We start from the raw sequence: 16937 nt of genomic DNA, 5'->3' as shown, positions 1-16937 counted from the left end.
CATACATCACTCATCTACACCGCTACATAGATCACTCACCTACACATATACACACTTCACTCACCTACACCTCTACACACTTCACTCACCTACACCTCTACACACTTCACTCACCTACCCCTCGACACACTTCACTCACCTACACCTCTACACACTTCATTCAGTTACACCTCTACACACTTCACTCACCTACACCTCTACACATATCACTCACCTACACCTCTACACACATCACTCACCTACATCTCTACACACTTCACTCACCTACACCTCTACACACTTCACTCACCTACACCTCTACACACATCACTCACCTGCACCTCTACATACATCACTCATCTACACCTCTACACACTTCACTTACCTACACCTCTACACACATCACTCACCTACACGCCTACACACTTCACTCACCTACACCTCTACACACTTCACTCACCTACACTTCTACACACGTCACTCACCTACACCTCTACAAACGTCACTCACCTACACCTCTACACACTTCACTCACCTACAGCTCTGCACACATCACTCACCTACACATCTACACACTTCATTCAGTTACACCTCTACACACTTCACTCACCGACACCTCAACACACATCACTCACCTACACCTCTACACACTTCACTCACCTACACATCTACACACTTCGCTCACCTACTTCTCTACACACTTCGCTCACCTACTTCTCTACACACTTCACTCACCTACTTCTCTATCAAATCAAATCAAATCAACTTTTATTGTCATTGTTAGTGCACAAGTGCAGTACAACGAAATGTAGGCTTGCGGCTCCCGAGAGTGTACAATTTGGATTAGGGCACTTAAACATTTCAACATACATTTGTACATATATATTAGCATAAATATGACCATAATAAAGTGCATCGGCAGATGTGCAGGCTTTAGTGTTTATTTGTGGAGTTCAGTAGGATGACAGCCCTGGGAAAGAAGCTGTTCCTAAATCTGGTCGTACGGGTGCGAATGCATCTGTAGCGTCTTCCAGATGGTAGGAGGGCGAACAGACTGTGGCTGGGGTGGGTAGGGTCTTTGATGATGGACCGTGCCCTCCGTAGGCAGCGTTTCTGATATATATGTTCTATGGTCGGTAGCCGGGTGCCGGTAATGCGTTGGGCAGTTTTGACTACCCGCTGCAGGGCTTTCCGGTCATGGTAGCTACAGCTGCCGTACCATACCGTGATACAGTTTGTCAGGATGCTCTCTATAGTGCAGCGGTAGAAGTTAGAGAGGATCGGGGGTGACAGATTACATCCCTTCAGCCTCCTCAAGAAATATAGGCGCTGCTGGGCCTTCTTCACCAGAGAGGAGGTGTTGAGGGACCAGGAGAGGTCTTCCGTGATGTGGACTCCGAGGAACTTAAAGCTGGCCACCCTTTCCACCTCCGCCCCATTGATGTGGATGGGGGTGTGACTTCCGCCTTTTGACTTCCTGAAGTCCACGATTATTTCCTTTGTTTTCTTGGTGTTAAGGGCCAGGTTGTTGTCGGCGCACCACTTCACGAGATGCTGGACCTCCTCCCTGTAGGCTGACTCATCGTTGTTGGTGATCTGGCCTACTACCGTGGTGTCATCTGCGAACTTGATGATGGTGTTGGAACCATTAACAGCCACACAGTCGTGGGTGAAGAGGGAGTAGAGGAGGGGGCTCAGCACACATCCTTGTGGGGCCCCCGTGTTCAGGGTCGGGGGGGGGGAGGTGTGGTTACCTAATTTGACAGACTGGGGTCTGTTTGTTAGGAAGTCCAGGGTCCAGTTGCAGAGGGAAGTGTTCAGGCCAAGAGTTTGGAGTTTGGTGGCCAGCTTGTTGGGGACGATAGTGTTGAATGCTGAGCTGTAGTCTATAAACAACATTCTGATGTAGGTCTCCTTACCATCTAGGTGATTCAGTGCCGAGTGTAGAGCAGTTGTGATTGCATCCTCCGTTGATCTGTTTGCCCGATTGGCAAATTGGTGTTGGTCAAGGGAGGCAGGAACACTGGCTTTGATGTGGGCTAAGACCAGTCTCTCGAAACACTTCATTATGATGGGTGTGAGTGCGACAGGTCGATAGTCGTTCAGACATGTCACAGCCGCTTGTTTAGGCACAGGAATGATGGTGGCGGTCTTGACGCATGTAGGGACTACTGCCTGGGCCAATGACAGGTTGAAGATGGCGGTGAAGACATCAGCCAGCTGATCAGCACATTCCTTGAGTACCCGTCCAGGGATGCTATCCGGTTCAGTAGCCTTTCGTGTGTTCACTCTGCGTAGAGCGCCCCTTACGTCGGAGGTCGACAGAGTGAGCACCTGGTCTTCCGGGGGTGGCAAGGCTTTGGTAGCCGGCTCCTTGTTGTCCCTGTCACTCACGTCATTCACCTACACCTCTACACACTTCACTCACCTTCTGCTCTGCACATGTCACTCACCTACACTTCTACACACGTCACTCACTTACTTCTCTACACACGTCACTCACCTACACCTCTACACACTTCACTCACCTACACCTCTACACACTTCACTCACCTACACCTCTACACACTTCACTCACCTACACCTCGACACACTTTACTCAACTACACCGCTACACACTTCACTCACCTACTTCTCTACACATGTCACTCACCTACACTTCTAAACACTTCACTCACCTACACCTCTACACAGTTCACTCACCTACACGTCGATACTTCACCCACCTACACCTCTACACACATCACTCACCTACACCTCTACACAGTTCACTCACCTACACCTCTACACACTTCACTCACCTACACCTCTACACTTCACTCACCTACACCTCTACGCACTTCACTCACCTACACCTCGACAGACTTCACTCACCTACACCTCTACACACTTCACTCACCTACACCTCTACACACTTCATTCAGTTACACCCCTACACACTTCACTCACCTACACCTTTACACACTTCACTCACCTACACCTCTACACAGATCACTCACCTACACCTCTACACACTTCACTCACCCACATCTCTAGACACTTCACTAACCCACACCTCTACTCACTTCACTCACCTACACCTCTTCACACATCACTCACCTACACCTCTACACACTTCACTCACCTACACCTCTACACACGTCACTCACCTACACCTCTACAAACATCACTCACCTACATCTCTACACACATCACTCACCTACACCTCTACACACTTCACTCACCTACACCTCTGCACACATCACTCACCTACACCTCTAAACACTTCATTCAGTTACATCTCTACACACTTCATTCACCTACTTCTCTACACACATCACTCACCTACACCTCTACACACATCACTCACCCACACCTCTACACACATCACTCACCTACACCTCTACACACTTCACTCACCTACACCTCTACACACTTCACTCACCTACACCTCTACATACATCACTCACCTACATCTCTACACACTGCACTCACCTACAGCTCTACACACTTCACTCACCTGCACCTCTACACATATCATTCACCTACAGCTCTACACACTTCACTCACCTACACTTCTACACACGTCACTCACCTACAGCTCTACAAACGTCACTCACCTACATCTCTACACAAATCACTCACCTACACTTCTACACACGTCACTCACCTACAGCTCTACACACTTCACTCACCTACATCTCTACACAAATCACTCACCTACACCTCTACACACTTCACTCACCTACACCTCTACACACTTCACTCACCTACACCTCTACACACTTCAGTCACCTACTCCTCTACACACGTCACTCACCTGCACCTCTACACACTTCACTCACCTACACCTCTACACAATACAATACAATATAATACAAATCGCTTTATTGGCATGATAAGGTACATCTTATGTTGCCAAAGCATCAAAATACATTTATGGTTGAACACATAAACGCGGTTCCATTCATACAGTGTATAAACAGGTATATCCCTGAGTTTATAAATATACATTTGCCTTGTTTATATATACTCTTGTCTTAGTTTACTGGTTGTCCCTCTGTTCATGGCAAGCTGTAACATAGTGTGCCGCCAGTGTTACACAGCTTCTCTCCTCCCCCAGTAGGAATGGGAGTTTTTGGTTGTCAGTCAGATTTCTGAATTCAGGGCATATTTGTGAGAATTTTTGGTAGAAATTCTCTCTGATGCCCTGATATTTTCTACAGGCTGTGAGGAAGTGCATCTCTGTCTCAACTACTCCCTGACTGCAGTGAGAGCATATCCTGTCTTCTCTTGGCAGCCTGGTCTGCCTGTGTCTGCCTTTTTCGATCGCTAGGCTATGTTCGCTAAGTCTGTACCTTGTCAAGGTTCTTCTCAGTTTGTTATCTTTTACCATGGTCAGGTAATCAGCTATGTTGTATTGTCTGTTTAGGGCCAAGTAGCAATTGAGTTTGCTTTGGGTTTTTGTTGTTTCTGCCCAATATGACAGATATTTTTCCTTTTGCTTAGCGACGATTGTGTTGGGTCGAATTCTTTGTGTTACCCTGTCACTGTCCTGGGACTGGTTATTGTTAGTATTGTTATTAGTTGCTTTATTGAGTCCCAGGACTAGTTGACTGAGGGTATTCTTCTTTATGGTCAGCTCTTGGCATTTCAGGGCGTCGTAGTGATAGCATTGGGGGTTGCTCATTTGTAGGTGATTCCAAAATTTGGTGGCTCTTTTTTAGATAGTGATTATTAATGGGTATTGGCCTAGTTCCGCCCTGCATGCGTTGTTTACTGTTTTCCTTTGAGTCCGGAGGATACTTTTACAGAATTCCGCATGTAGGATCTCAATTGGGTGTTTGTCCCATTTTGCAAAATCTTGTTGTGTTAGTGGTCCCCAGACCTCACTGCCATAGAGTGCAATTGGTTCAATTACTGATTTGAAAATTTTGAGCCAAATGCTAATTGGGATTTCTATTTGGATTGATTTTTTGATGGCATAGAAAGCCCTTCTTGCTTTCTCTTTCAGTTCATTCACAGCCAGTTTGAAGTTTCCCGTAGAACTGATTTTTAAGCCCAAGTATGTGTAGTGAGTGGTTTGTTCAATTTTGGTTGTTCCTACTGTGAAATTTATTGTGGGTCCATGTTGTTTGGATCTTTGCTGGAACACAAGGACTTTGGTTTTTTGGGGATTTATTGTCAGGGCCCAAGTCTGGCAGTACGACTCCAGCAGGTCCAGGTTCTGCTGTAGACCCTCCTTAGTTGGTGACAGCAGAACCAGGTCGTCGGCATAGAGGAGGAATTTAACCTTGGATTCATATAGGGTGAGGCCGGGTGCTGTAGATTGTTCAAGTAGTTTTGCCAATCCATTAATGTAAATATTAAAGAGTGTCGGTGAGATTGGCGAGCCCTGCGTCACCCCCCGCCCCTGTGGGAAGTATTTTGTTTGTTTGTCTCCAATTTTAACTGCACATTTATTGTTTGTATACATTGATTTAATTACATCATATGTTTTCCCTCCTACCCCGCTTTCGATAAGTTTCAGGAATAAACCGTCATGCCAGATGGAGTCGAAAGCCTTCTGGAAATCTACAAAGCATGCGTAGATTTTGCTTTTGTTATGGTGAACGTGTTTGTCAATTAGGGTCTGTAGGGTGAAGATATGATCGGATGTTCTATAGTTTGGCAGGAATCCAATTTGGCTTTTACTCAAGACATTGTGCTCTTCAAGGAAGTTTATAAGTCTTTTGTTTATGATGCTACAGAATACCTTCCCCAGGTTACTGTTTACACAGATGCCTCGATAGTTGTTTGGGTCACCTACTCCTCTACGCGCATCACTCACCTACACCTCGACAAACTTCACTCACCTACACCTCTACACACTTCACTCACCTGCTACTCTACACACATCACTCACCTACACCTCTACACACTTCACTCACCTACACCTCTGCACACTTCACTCACCTACTTCTCTACACACATCGCTCACCTACACCTCTACACACTTCACTCACCTACACCTCTACAAACTTCACTCACCTACACCTCTACACACTTCATTCAGTTACACTTCTACACACTTCACTCACCTACATCTCTACACACTTCATTCAGTTACACCCCTACAAACATCACTCAACTACGTCTCTAGACATCACTCACCTACAGCTCTACACACATCACTCACCTAAACCCTTACACATCACTCACCTACACCTCTACACACATCACTCACCTACACCTCTACACACATCACTCACGTACATCTCTACACACTTCACTCACGTACACCTCTACACACTTCACTCACCTACACCTCGACACACATCACTCACCTACACGTCTACACACTTCACTCACCTACACCTCTACACACTTCACTCACCTACACTTCTACACACGTCACTCACCTACAGCTCTACAAACGTCACTCACCTACATCTCTACACAAATCACTCACCTACACCTCTACACACTTCACTCACCTACACCTCTGCACACATCACTCACCTACACCTCTACACACATCACTCACCTACACCTCTACACACATCACTCACGTACATCTCTACACACTTCACTCCCGTACACCTCTACACACTTCACTCACCTACACCTCTACACACTTCACTCACCTACACCTCTACACACTTCAGTCACCTACACCTCTACACACTTCAGTCACCTACTCCTCTACGCACATCACTCACCTACACCTCGACACACTTCACTCACCTACACCTCTACACACTTCACTCACCTACACCTCTACACTTCACTAATCTACACCTTGACACACTTCACTCAACTACATGCCTACACCTGTGCACACTTCACTCAGCTACATCTCTACACACTTCACTCCTGTACACCTCTCTCCTTTTGCACTGCTGATCAAACCCCTGTCTGTTTTTGTCACCTTGATTGCTCCAAAGCTCTCTTCAGAATAAATGTTTTGACTGATCACCATTTGATTCTACTTGATGCAGTTAAAGATCAATTTTGTTTTAACTGGTAGGTGCTACTATTGCTGTCGTTGTAATGTTCCTGTGTTTCATGAAACATATTTAGAATGATTGATTTCTAACTGGTTTTAATATCAAGGAGTTAGACATAGTGCAGTCATGTATTTTGAAAGCTGCAGAGGGCCTGTACTGCTTAATGAATTTATAACTTGTTGAAATTTAATGTTGGTTTAGCAGTGATATATTAAGTTGTAATACTTTGTAACAAGATACAGTATATATGTATGTGTGTGTTTTTTTTTAAACAGGAAGCTGTTACTATCGTCGTGTTTGGATTAGAATTCGGACTCCGAGTCTGGTCCGCTGGCTGCTGCTGCCGATACAGAGGATGGAAAGGCCGTCTGAAATTTGTCAGAAAGCCTTTATGTATCCTAGGTCAGTAGTTGTTTTATTGGCAAAATAACAAAGAATATAAAATTCCCTTTTAGATACTATAGTGAAGAATTAACTCAGATCGTTGTTTTACCTTGGCTTATATGCAAATAGTGAGCTGCTGATCTTCATAATCAGATATAGCACTGAGGAAACAAAGAATAATAAATACTGTCTTTTGCATTGCTCCTTATTTCACTGTCAATAGGCTGGATTTTGTGGTAAAAGTAATGGTGTGGCTAACAGTGCTCACTGTTATTAAAATGTAAATTGGACAGCAACTTCTAGTGACTGCACATGCATAGGTAATGCGTAAATCAGAAAGTTGCTATCCGAGATGTCCAGCTCCTTCAGAAGCTGTGCGGTACTGGTGACTATTAAAATATTGAAATACTAGCTAGAGTGCCCGGCGGTGCCGAGGCTTTTTCGAGGGCATGTTGTTGTTGGAAGAGAGAGAGCGACTGGGGGGGAAGAGAGAGAGCGACTGGGGGGGAAGGGAGCGAGCGACTGGGGGGGAAGAGAGAGAGCGAGTGCGGGGGGAAGAGAGAGAGCGACTGGGGGGGAAGAGAGAGAGCGACGGGGGGGAAGAGAGAGAGAGCGACTGGGGTGGAAGAGAGAGAGAGCGACTGGGGGGAAGAGAGAGAGAGCGACTGGGGGGAAGAGAGAGAGAGCGACTGGGGGGAAGAGAGAGAGAGCGACTGGGGGGAAGAGAGAGAGCGACTGGGGGGGAAGAGAGAGAGCGACTGGGGGGAAGAGAGAGCGACTGGGGGGGAAGAGAGAGAGCGACTGGGGGGGAAGAGAGAGAGCAGCTGGGGGGAAGAGAGAGAGCGACTGGGGGAAGAGAGAGAGCGACTGGGGGGAAGAGAGAGAGCGACTGGGGGGGAAGAGAGAGAGCGACTGGGGGGGGAAGAGAGAGAGCGACTGGGGGGAAGAGAGAGAGCGACTGGGGGGGAAGAGAGAGAGCGACTGGGGGGGAAGAGAGAGAGCGACTGGGGGGGGAAGAGAGAGAGCGACTGGGGGGGAAGAGAGAGAGCGACCGGGGGGGGAGAGAGAGAGCGACGGGGGGGGAGAGAGAGAGCGACGGGGGGGAGAAGAGAGAGAGCGACGGGGGGAAGAGAGAGAGCGACTGGGGGGAAGAGAGAGAGCGACTGGGGGGAAGAGAGAGAGTGACTGGGGGGGAAGAGAGAGAGCGACTGGGGGTGGGGAAGAGAGAGAGCGACTGGGGGGAAGAGAGAGAGCGACGGGGGGGGAAGAGAGAGAGCGACTGGGGGGAAGAGAGAGCGCGACTGGGGGGGAAGAGAGAGAGCGACTGGGGGGGAAGAGAGAGAGCGACTGGGGGTGGGGAAGAGAGAGAGCGACTGGGGCGGAAGAGAGAGAGCGACTGGGGAGGAAGAGAGAGAGCGACTGTGGGGGAAGTGAGAGAGCGACGGGGGGGAAGAGAGAGAGCGACTGGGGGGGAAGAGAGAGAGCGACTGGGGGGGAAGAGAGAGCGACTGGGGGGGAAGAGAGAGCGTGACTGGGGGGGAAGAGAGAGAGCGACTGGGGGGGAAGAGAGAGAGCGACTGGGGGGGAAGATAGAGAGCGACTGGGGAGGGAAGAGAGAGCGACTGGGGGGGAAGAGAGAGAGCGACTGGGGGGGAAGAGAGAGAGCGACTGGGGGGGAAGAGAGAGAGCGACTGGGGGGAAGAGAGAGAGCGACTGGGGGGGAAGAGAGAGAGCGACTGGGGGGGGAAGAGAGAGAGCGACTGGGGGGAAGAGAGAGAGCGACTGCGGGGGAAGAGAGAGAGCGACTGCGGGGGAAGAGAGAGAGCGACTGGGGGGGAAGAGAGAGAGCGACTGGGGGGAAGAGAGCGAGCGACTGGGGGGAAGAGAACGAGCGACTAGGGGGGAAGAGAGCGAGCAACTGGGGGGGAAGAGAGCGAGCGACTGGGGGGGAAGAGAGCGAGCGACTGGGGGGGAAGAGAGAGAGCGACTGGGGGTGAAGAGAGAGAGCGACTGGGGGGGAAGAGAGAGAGCGACTGGGGGGGAAGAGAGAGAGCGACTGGGGGGAAGAGAGAGAGCGACTGGGGGGAAGAGAGAGCGACTGGGGGGAAGAGAGAGAGCGACTGGGGGGAAGAGAGAGTGCGACTGGGGGGAAGAGAGAGAGCGACTGGGGGGAAGAGAGAGAGCGACTGGGGGGAAGAGAGAGCGACTGGGGGGAAGAGAGAGAGCGACTGGGGGAAGGGGAAAGGGGAGACGGGAAGGGGAGGGCAGGGGGGAAGGGGAGGGGAGGGGGGTAATGGGGAGGGGAGGGGGGAAAGAGGGGAGGAGGGGGGAAGGGGGGAATGGGGGGAGGGGGGAAGGGGGGAGAAGGGACGGGGTGGAGGAGGGAGGGGGAGGAGGGGGGGAGGAAGGGGGGGAGGGGGGAGAAGGGGAGGGGGACAGCGGGAGTCCCCGAGCCCCGCCCCCGATCTCCCGATGTCCCGCCCCCCGATCTCCCGATGTCCCGCCTCCCGATGTCCCGCCCCCCGATCTCCCGATGTCCCGCCCCCCAAACTCCCGATGTCCCGCCCCCCGATCTCCCGAGGCTCCCCCCGCCCCGATCTCCCGAGCCCCGCCCCCCCGATTTCCCAAGCCCCCCCCGATCTCCCGAGCCCCCCCGATCTCCGCCCCCCCGATCTCCCGACCCCGCCCCCTCCCGAGCCCCGCCCCCCCCGATCTCCCGAGGCTCGCCCCCCCCCCCCGAGGCTCACCCCCCACCCCGCCCGATCTCCCGAGGCTCGCCCCCCCCCCCGATCTCCGGAGGCCCGATCTCTGGAGCCCCGCCCCCCGCCCGAGCCGGCTTCAAGAGCAGAGAGCCTCCGCCCCCCGCCCGAGCCGGCTTCAAGACCAGAGAGACCCCGCCCCCCGCCCGAGTCGGCTTTAGTAGCAGAAAGAGAGACCCCACCCCCCGCCTTAGCCGGCTTCAAGAGCAGAGAGAGAGACCCCGCCCCCCACCCGAGCCGGCTTCAAGAGCAGAGAGAGAGAGACGCTGCCGCGCAACCTACCGCGTGAGGCCGGGCCGGACTCAAGTCGCACGCGCTGACTCCTGCCCCACCCGCCTTTACTAAGCTGGCGGCGGTAGCGGCGCTCGGCTGAGGCCCGCCCCTCCAGCCTTCACAAAGATGGCGGCGATCGGGGGCCGCTTGTTGACTGGGGCCGGGAGGTGCCTAGCTCGGGCGTGGGTGCGGAGGAGAAGCCGAGGCTTCGAGGCCTACCTGGAAAAACGGGGAAAGGTAGGAAAATTAATGAGAATAGATAAAAGATTTAGAAATTAATTAACTTTTTTTAAAAACAATGTGGCCTAGAAATTCATTAAGGCGCTGCCAGCTTTGCGGCCAGTTACCGCCTAAAGAAGGCTTCTGCGCCAAAAATGAGTTTGCGCTGATATTCAGCGCAGCGGTATTGGCGGCGGTAGCCGTTATCGCTGCGCTGGCACCGATGACGTCATCGGTGTGCGCAGTGCCCCGGTTCCGCCCCGAAACCGGCCCGATCCCCATATTTAGTAGCGGCCGCCTCCTCCGAAGCGGCCGCAAACAGCGGCCAGAAAACGGGGGCCGTGCTGTAGCCTTCGTGGGGCGCTTTAAAGGGGAAGGTGCGGCCGGCCGCTTTTTCGGCAGCCGCCTGCCCGCACCTCCTTCCACGGCCTCCTCCACCACCCCCCCGGCGGCATTGCTGGCTGCTTTCCGCGAACCCGGCACTTCTCCGTGCTGCCGGGCTCATTTGCCGGCACTCTCCAGCGGCGATCTCCCCGTTGCAGGCAGCTCCCCCTTAAGAGAAGGAGGAGGCCTGCAGTACCGCAGCCTGCCGCTCCGCAGCGGCTGGCGCAGCGGCACCCAAGAGTGCTGAAATTCAGTGTCAGCGCCCCAAGCGGAGGCGGGCACACCCTGGTATAGCGCCCGGTTCCGAATTGGGGCGCTAACACTGAATATCTGACGATCGCTAATGGCTCCCCGCCCAGCGCTAACTTTTGGGCGCGATCGAGCTGGCTGGCCCAAAGTGAATTTCTAGGCCTATGTGTTTTAAAAGCAACGTTTTTTTTAAAGACGCAGAAAGCGGGAAAAAGAAAGGAAAAGTTTGGAATCAAGATGGCGGCGACTGACCTCGGTTCAGAACGATAAAGCCCGCCCACACACGCACCGATTGGTCGACCGTCAGGTCACCAAAGCGTAGGATTGGTCAATCGTCCCGTCACTCGACCGTAGGAGGGCCCGCCCGCACGTGCCAGGAACCCGGCGTACGATTGGTCGACCTCGAGGTCGACCTCGAGGTCACTCTATCGCTAATGAGCGGATAATGAACGGAATGTTGAACGTTTTTTGGATACCGCGGGCACGATTTTTGTCCGGCCGAAACGTCAATACGCTTACGACCGTTTTGGAACGGTAAGCTTTCTTTTAACATAACGCACGCGTAGGTACGCTCTATAACTTTCGAGCGCATAGCCGGACAGACGCACACCCACGGACAGACAGAAGGACAGACAGATCGACTCCTTTATTATATATATAGACTAGCTGAAGTGCCCGGCGGTGCCGAGGCTTTTTCGAGGGCATGTTGTTGTTGGAAGAGAGAGAGAGAGAGCGACTGGACGGGGGGGGAGAAGAGAGAGAGAGAGCGCGACTGGGAGGGAAGAGAGAGAGCGACTGGGGGGTAGAGAGAGAGCGCGACTGGGGGGAAGAGAGAGAGCGGGTGGGGGGAAGAGAGCGGGGGGGGAAGGGAGGGTGGGGGGGAAGGGAGGGGGCGGGGCGGAAGGGAGGGGGGATGGGAGGGGGGTAAGGGAAGGGAGGGGGGAAGGGAAGGGAGGGGGAAAGGGAGGGGGAAAGGGGCGGGGGGAAGGGAGGGGGGAAGGGAGGGGGGGAAGGGAGGGGGGGAAGGGGCGGGGTGGAAGGGAGGGGGGGGAAGGGGCGGGGGCAAGGGAGGGGGGGAAGGGGCGGGGAAGGGGGGGGCGGGAAGGGGAAGGGGGGGGCGGGGGGGGAAGGGGGGGGAGGGGGGCGGGGGGGGGGGGCCCGGGCCCAGGCCGAGAGCCCCGCTCTCCAAGCCCCGACCCCCCGGCCGAGAGCCCCGAGCCCCGCCCCCCCCCCCCGGCCGAGCCCAATTGCGGCTCTGAGAGACGGCAGAGCGGCCGAGCCCCGCCCCCCCCCGGCCGAGCCCGATTGCGGCTCTGAGAGACGGCCAGCGGCCGAGCCCCCGCCCCACCCCCCCCGGCCGAGCCCGATTGCGGCTCTGAGAGACGGCAGGCGGCCGAGCCCCGCCCCCCCCCCCGGCCGAGCCCGATTGCGGCTCTGAGAGACGGCCGGCGGCCGAGCCCCGCCCCACCCCCCCGGCCGAGCCCGATTGCGGCTCTGAGAGATGGCAGGCGGCCGAGCCCCGCCATCCGCCGGCCGAGCCCGATTGCGGCTCTGAGAGACGGCTGGCGGCCGAGCCACGCCCCCCCCCCCGGCCCGAGGCCGATTGCGGCTCTGAGAGACGGCCGGCGCGGCCGAGCCCCGCCCGAGCCGAGCGCGGAACAGAGACGCCGCGTCTCACCTGCTCCTGCTGCGCGCGCACCCTGACCCTCGTGGCTGACGCCGTTGCCCCGAGTAACGTGACGCGTGGGGTGGGGCCAGGGGGGTGAGGAGCTTAGCAGAAGCCCTAGCTCGGGCCTGGCTGGGCAAGAAAGGCCCAGGCTTTCAGGGCCTAACAAAAAAACGGGGGAAAGGTAGCAAAAAGAATGTTGAGGTTAGAAAAAATATTTAAAAATGAATGAAGTTTTTTTTTAAAACAATTTAATAAATTCAATTTTATTTTGCTGGAAAGGTATATTTGAAAAGAAAGACGCAGAAAGCAGGGAAAAGAACGGAAGCAGGATGGCGGCGACTCACCTCGGTTCAGAACGATAAGGCCCACCCACACACGCACCGATTGGTCGACCGTCAGGTCACCAAAGCGTAGGATTGGTCAATCGTCCCGTCACTCGACCATAGGAGGGCCCCGGGCCGCACGCGGCAGCAAGCCGCCGTACGATTGGTCGACCTCGAGGTCACTCTGTCGCTAATGAGCGGATAATGAGATGCTAATGAGCGGAACGTTGAAGGTTTTTGGGATACCGCGGGCGCGATTTTAGCCCGGCCGAAACGTAAATACGCTTAAAACCGTCTCGGAAGCGTGAGCTTTCTTTGGAGGTAACGCACGCGTAGGTACGCCCTGTAACTTTCGAGCGCATAGCCCGACAGACGCACAGGCGATGACAGACAGAATGACAGACAGAAGTACCGATTTATATATATAGACTAGCTGAAGTGCCCGGCGGTGCCGAGGCTTTTTCGAGGGCATGCTGTTGTTGGAAGAGAGAGAGAGAGAGAGCGACTGGGGGGGCGGGGGGGGGGAGAAGAGAGAGAGAGAGCGCGACTGGGGGGGAAGAGAGAGAGAGCGCGACTGGGGGGGAAGAGAGAGAGCGACTGGGGGGTAGAGAGAGAGCGACTGGGGGGAAGAGAGAGAGCGACTGGGGGGAAGAGAGAGAGCGGGTGGGGGGGAAGAGAGCGGGGGGGAAGGGAGGGCGGGGGGGAAGGGAAGGGAGGGGGGGGAAAGGGGAGGGGGGAAAGGGGCGGGGGGGGAAGGGAGGGGGGGAAGGGCGGGGAGGAAGGGGCGGGGGAAGGGGGGGGCGGGGGGGAAGGGGCGGGGGGGGCCCAGGCTGAGAGCCCCGCTCTCCGTGCCCCGCCCTCCCGGCCGAGAGCCCCGCTCTCCGAGCCCCGCCCCCCCCCCCGGCCGAGAGCCCCGCTCTCCGAGCCCCACCCCCCCCCCCCCGGGCCGAGCCCGATTGCGGCTCTGAGAGATGGCCGGCGGCCGAGCCCCGCCCCCCCCCCCTTGCCGAGCGCGGAACAGAGACGCCGCGTTTCACCTGCTCCTGCTGCGCGTGCACCCTGACCCTCGTGGCTGATGCCGTTGCCCTGGGTAACGTGACACGGTGGGGGGGAGGGGGGGAGGAGCTTAGCAGAAGCGCAATCACCTAGCTCGGGCCTGGCTGGGCAAGAAAGGCGCAGGCTTTGAGGCCTAAGAAAAAAACCGGCAAAGGTAGGAAAAAGAATGTTCAGGTTAGATAAAATATTTACAAATGAGTGATTTATTTTAAAAGAATTTAATATATTGAATTTTATTTTGCTGGAAATGTATATTTGAAAAGAAAGACGCAGAAAGCAGGAAAAAGAATGGAAGCAAGATGGCGGCTACTCACCTCGGTTCAGAACGATAAGGCCCGGCCACACACGCACCGATTGGCCCGGCGGCACACGCCAGCAACCCGGCGTACGATTGGTCGAGCTCGAGGTCACTCTGTCACTAATGAGCAGATAATGAGATGCTAATGAGCGGAATGTTGAAGGTTGTTGGGATACCGCGGTGCGCGATTTTAGCCCGGCCGAAACGTAAATACGCTTAAAACCGTCTCGGAAGCGTAAGCTTTCTTTGGAGGTAACGCGCGCGTAGGTACGCCCTGTAACTTTCGAGCGCATAGCCCGCCAGACGCACATGCGATGACAGACAGACAGACAGACAGAATGACAGAATGACAGACAGAAGTACTGATTTATATATATAGATAGATACATGGAACATGGTGTGCAGTTGCTGTACTTAACCCGATATATATGCACTAAGTTCACCAGGAAATGTTCGGGCTTGTCCATTTCAGTGTATGTACCCTTTTAATCTTAATTATTGCCAAACAATTTCTCTGGCACTGAAAATGAACTCTTTACAAGTGTGGAGTCTCATTCCTTCAGATTTTAATTATTGTTGGAGATTTTTAAAAAAAATAAAGAAATGTTTTTTTTTACTTTTTCTCTCTGTCTTTTTGTGTCTCTCTTTTAATCCAATCTTTCTTTCCCTCTCTTTATTTCACTGTCTGTACCTGATTTGACATTGAATTAAATATTCTGACACTTACTGGATCAGATTTTTCACTGCTCATTAACTATTCTTCTGTCTGATTGGCTAAGGAGATACACAGTTGTTCACACAGGTCCCAGGTGCCCAGTAGAGGGCAGTGTGCTTTTTTGATAGTTAGTTGACAGGAACTTCCAGTGCAAAAGCCTATAAAAGGTCTATGGTTAAGTACACGTGTGCCACTGTTCATTCACTGCTGACCTCAAAATCTGGCCCAATCTATCTGAAAGTGCTTCCCACAATGAATTTCTTTGGAATATAGTAACTGTTGTCTAAGCAGGGGCAGTAACCATTCTGCATCATCAACAATTAAATAAATGACCAGTTCATGGTTTGAGGGAGGAATGTTGGCCAGCACTGCTCTTCTTTGAATAGTGCCATGGATCTTAAACATGCGCTTGAACTAATACCTCATCTGAAGCACAGCCCTTTCAACTTCCTCAGTACTACACTGTCGTGTTGGCTTAGGTTATGCACACATGTCTGGAACAAGGGAAGGCTATATCGAAGGGTGGCTTTTACCTGGGCAGAAAGGACACTAATGTCCTTGGGGAGAGAGTAAATTGGGCTCTAGGGGAAGAATTAAACTAATATGGCAGAGGTTGGAGAAAGTCTGGATTTAAGACTAGAAGGGGAGCAGGTTTGATAAAGCTGTTAGAATAGAAACAGAAGGCTTAGATGAAATAAATAGTGAGAAAATATTACCAGAGAAAGGGGACGAATGGGTTGTATTTTTTCCCTCAAAATCTCCCAAAATTGGAATCAGGATTGAGTGGTATATATGTGAATGCAAAAAGCATTCATAAAAAAAATTGGAGTTAAAAGCATTAATAAAAATGGAACGATATATAGTAGCTATTCTGGAGACTTGTCTTATGTTTAGATAGGACTGGGAATTTAATATTATTGATTATAACATTTTCAGGAGCGATAGTGAGGGAAAAGGGGTGAGTGGCAGTGTTCATGAAGGTTATATCACAGCGCTAAGGGTTGCCTGGGGGGTTATGTTAAGAAAGAATTAGGGGGTAATTTTAACCCCCAAAAATGGATGGGTTTGGGTCGGGTGGGTGGTTGAAAAGTTAAAAATCTGCAACAGGAGCACAACCCGCCTTGAACCCGCCCACTTCCAGTTTTAATGGAGGCGTGACGAGGGGTGGGCAACTACTCTGCTCACAGGAGGCGGATTGGTCATTGAAACCTTTTAAGGAGGCTACCTGCCTTCATTTTAACAGTGTTTCTATTTTTAACCCATGCTGGCTGGGATTCCCGGATCTCGGGAAACCTGGCAGGTAAAAGGAGGGGAGAACGTAGGAACATAGGAACGGGAGTAGGTCATTTAGCCCCTCGAGCTTGTTCCGCCTTTCAATGAGATCATGGCTGATCTGCATCCTAACTCCATATACCCGGCTTTGGCTCATATCCCTTAATACCATTGGTTAACGAAAATCTAGCAATCTCCAATTTAAAATTAACAATTGATCTAGCATTAAATGCCGTTTGCGGAAGAGAGTTCAAAACTTCTACCACCCTTGTGTGTAGAAGTGTTTCCTAATTTCACCCCTGAAAGGTCTGGCTCTAACTTTTAGACTAGTTCTAGACTCCCAATCCAGTGGAAATAGTTTTTCCCTATCTACCCTATCTGTTTCCCTT

The 16937-nt window shown here is 52.7% G+C and overlaps 1 protein-coding gene and 1 long non-coding RNA gene across 4 annotated transcripts in view; one reads left to right on the top strand and one right to left on the bottom strand.

Moving 5' to 3' along the window:
• Nucleotides 1-16937, top strand: part of kcnq3 (potassium voltage-gated channel, KQT-like subfamily, member 3) — a 201011-nt gene that overhangs the window by 16254 nt on the left and 167820 nt on the right. Inside the window, exon 2 of the mRNA XM_085992847.1 lies at nt 7223-7349. Coding sequence (XP_085848973.1) covers nt 7223-7349 — 127 coding nt within the window. The remainder of the gene's footprint in view (nt 1-7222; nt 7350-16937) is intronic.
• Nucleotides 1-16937, bottom strand: part of LOC147114846 (uncharacterized) — a 98193-nt gene that overhangs the window by 37615 nt on the left and 43641 nt on the right. Inside the window, exon 3 of one of the 3 annotated variants that reach the window (XR_015079003.1) lies at nt 10373-10582. The exons of the other annotated variants lie outside the window; for them this stretch is intronic. This is a non-coding gene — a long non-coding RNA (uncharacterized LOC147114846). The remainder of the gene's footprint in view (nt 1-10372; nt 10583-16937) is intronic. 3 annotated transcript variants of the gene reach the window in all.

Source organism: Somniosus microcephalus, chromosome 7, assembly GCF_052327205.1.
Source record: "Somniosus microcephalus isolate GS21.2 chromosome 7, FLI_Smic_1.0, whole genome shotgun sequence".
Classification (NCBI taxonomy): domain Eukaryota; kingdom Metazoa; phylum Chordata; class Chondrichthyes; order Squaliformes; family Somniosidae; genus Somniosus; species Somniosus microcephalus.
The sequence above is the reverse complement of the archived record's forward strand: the minus strand, read 5'-3'. Positions and strand labels throughout refer to the sequence as shown.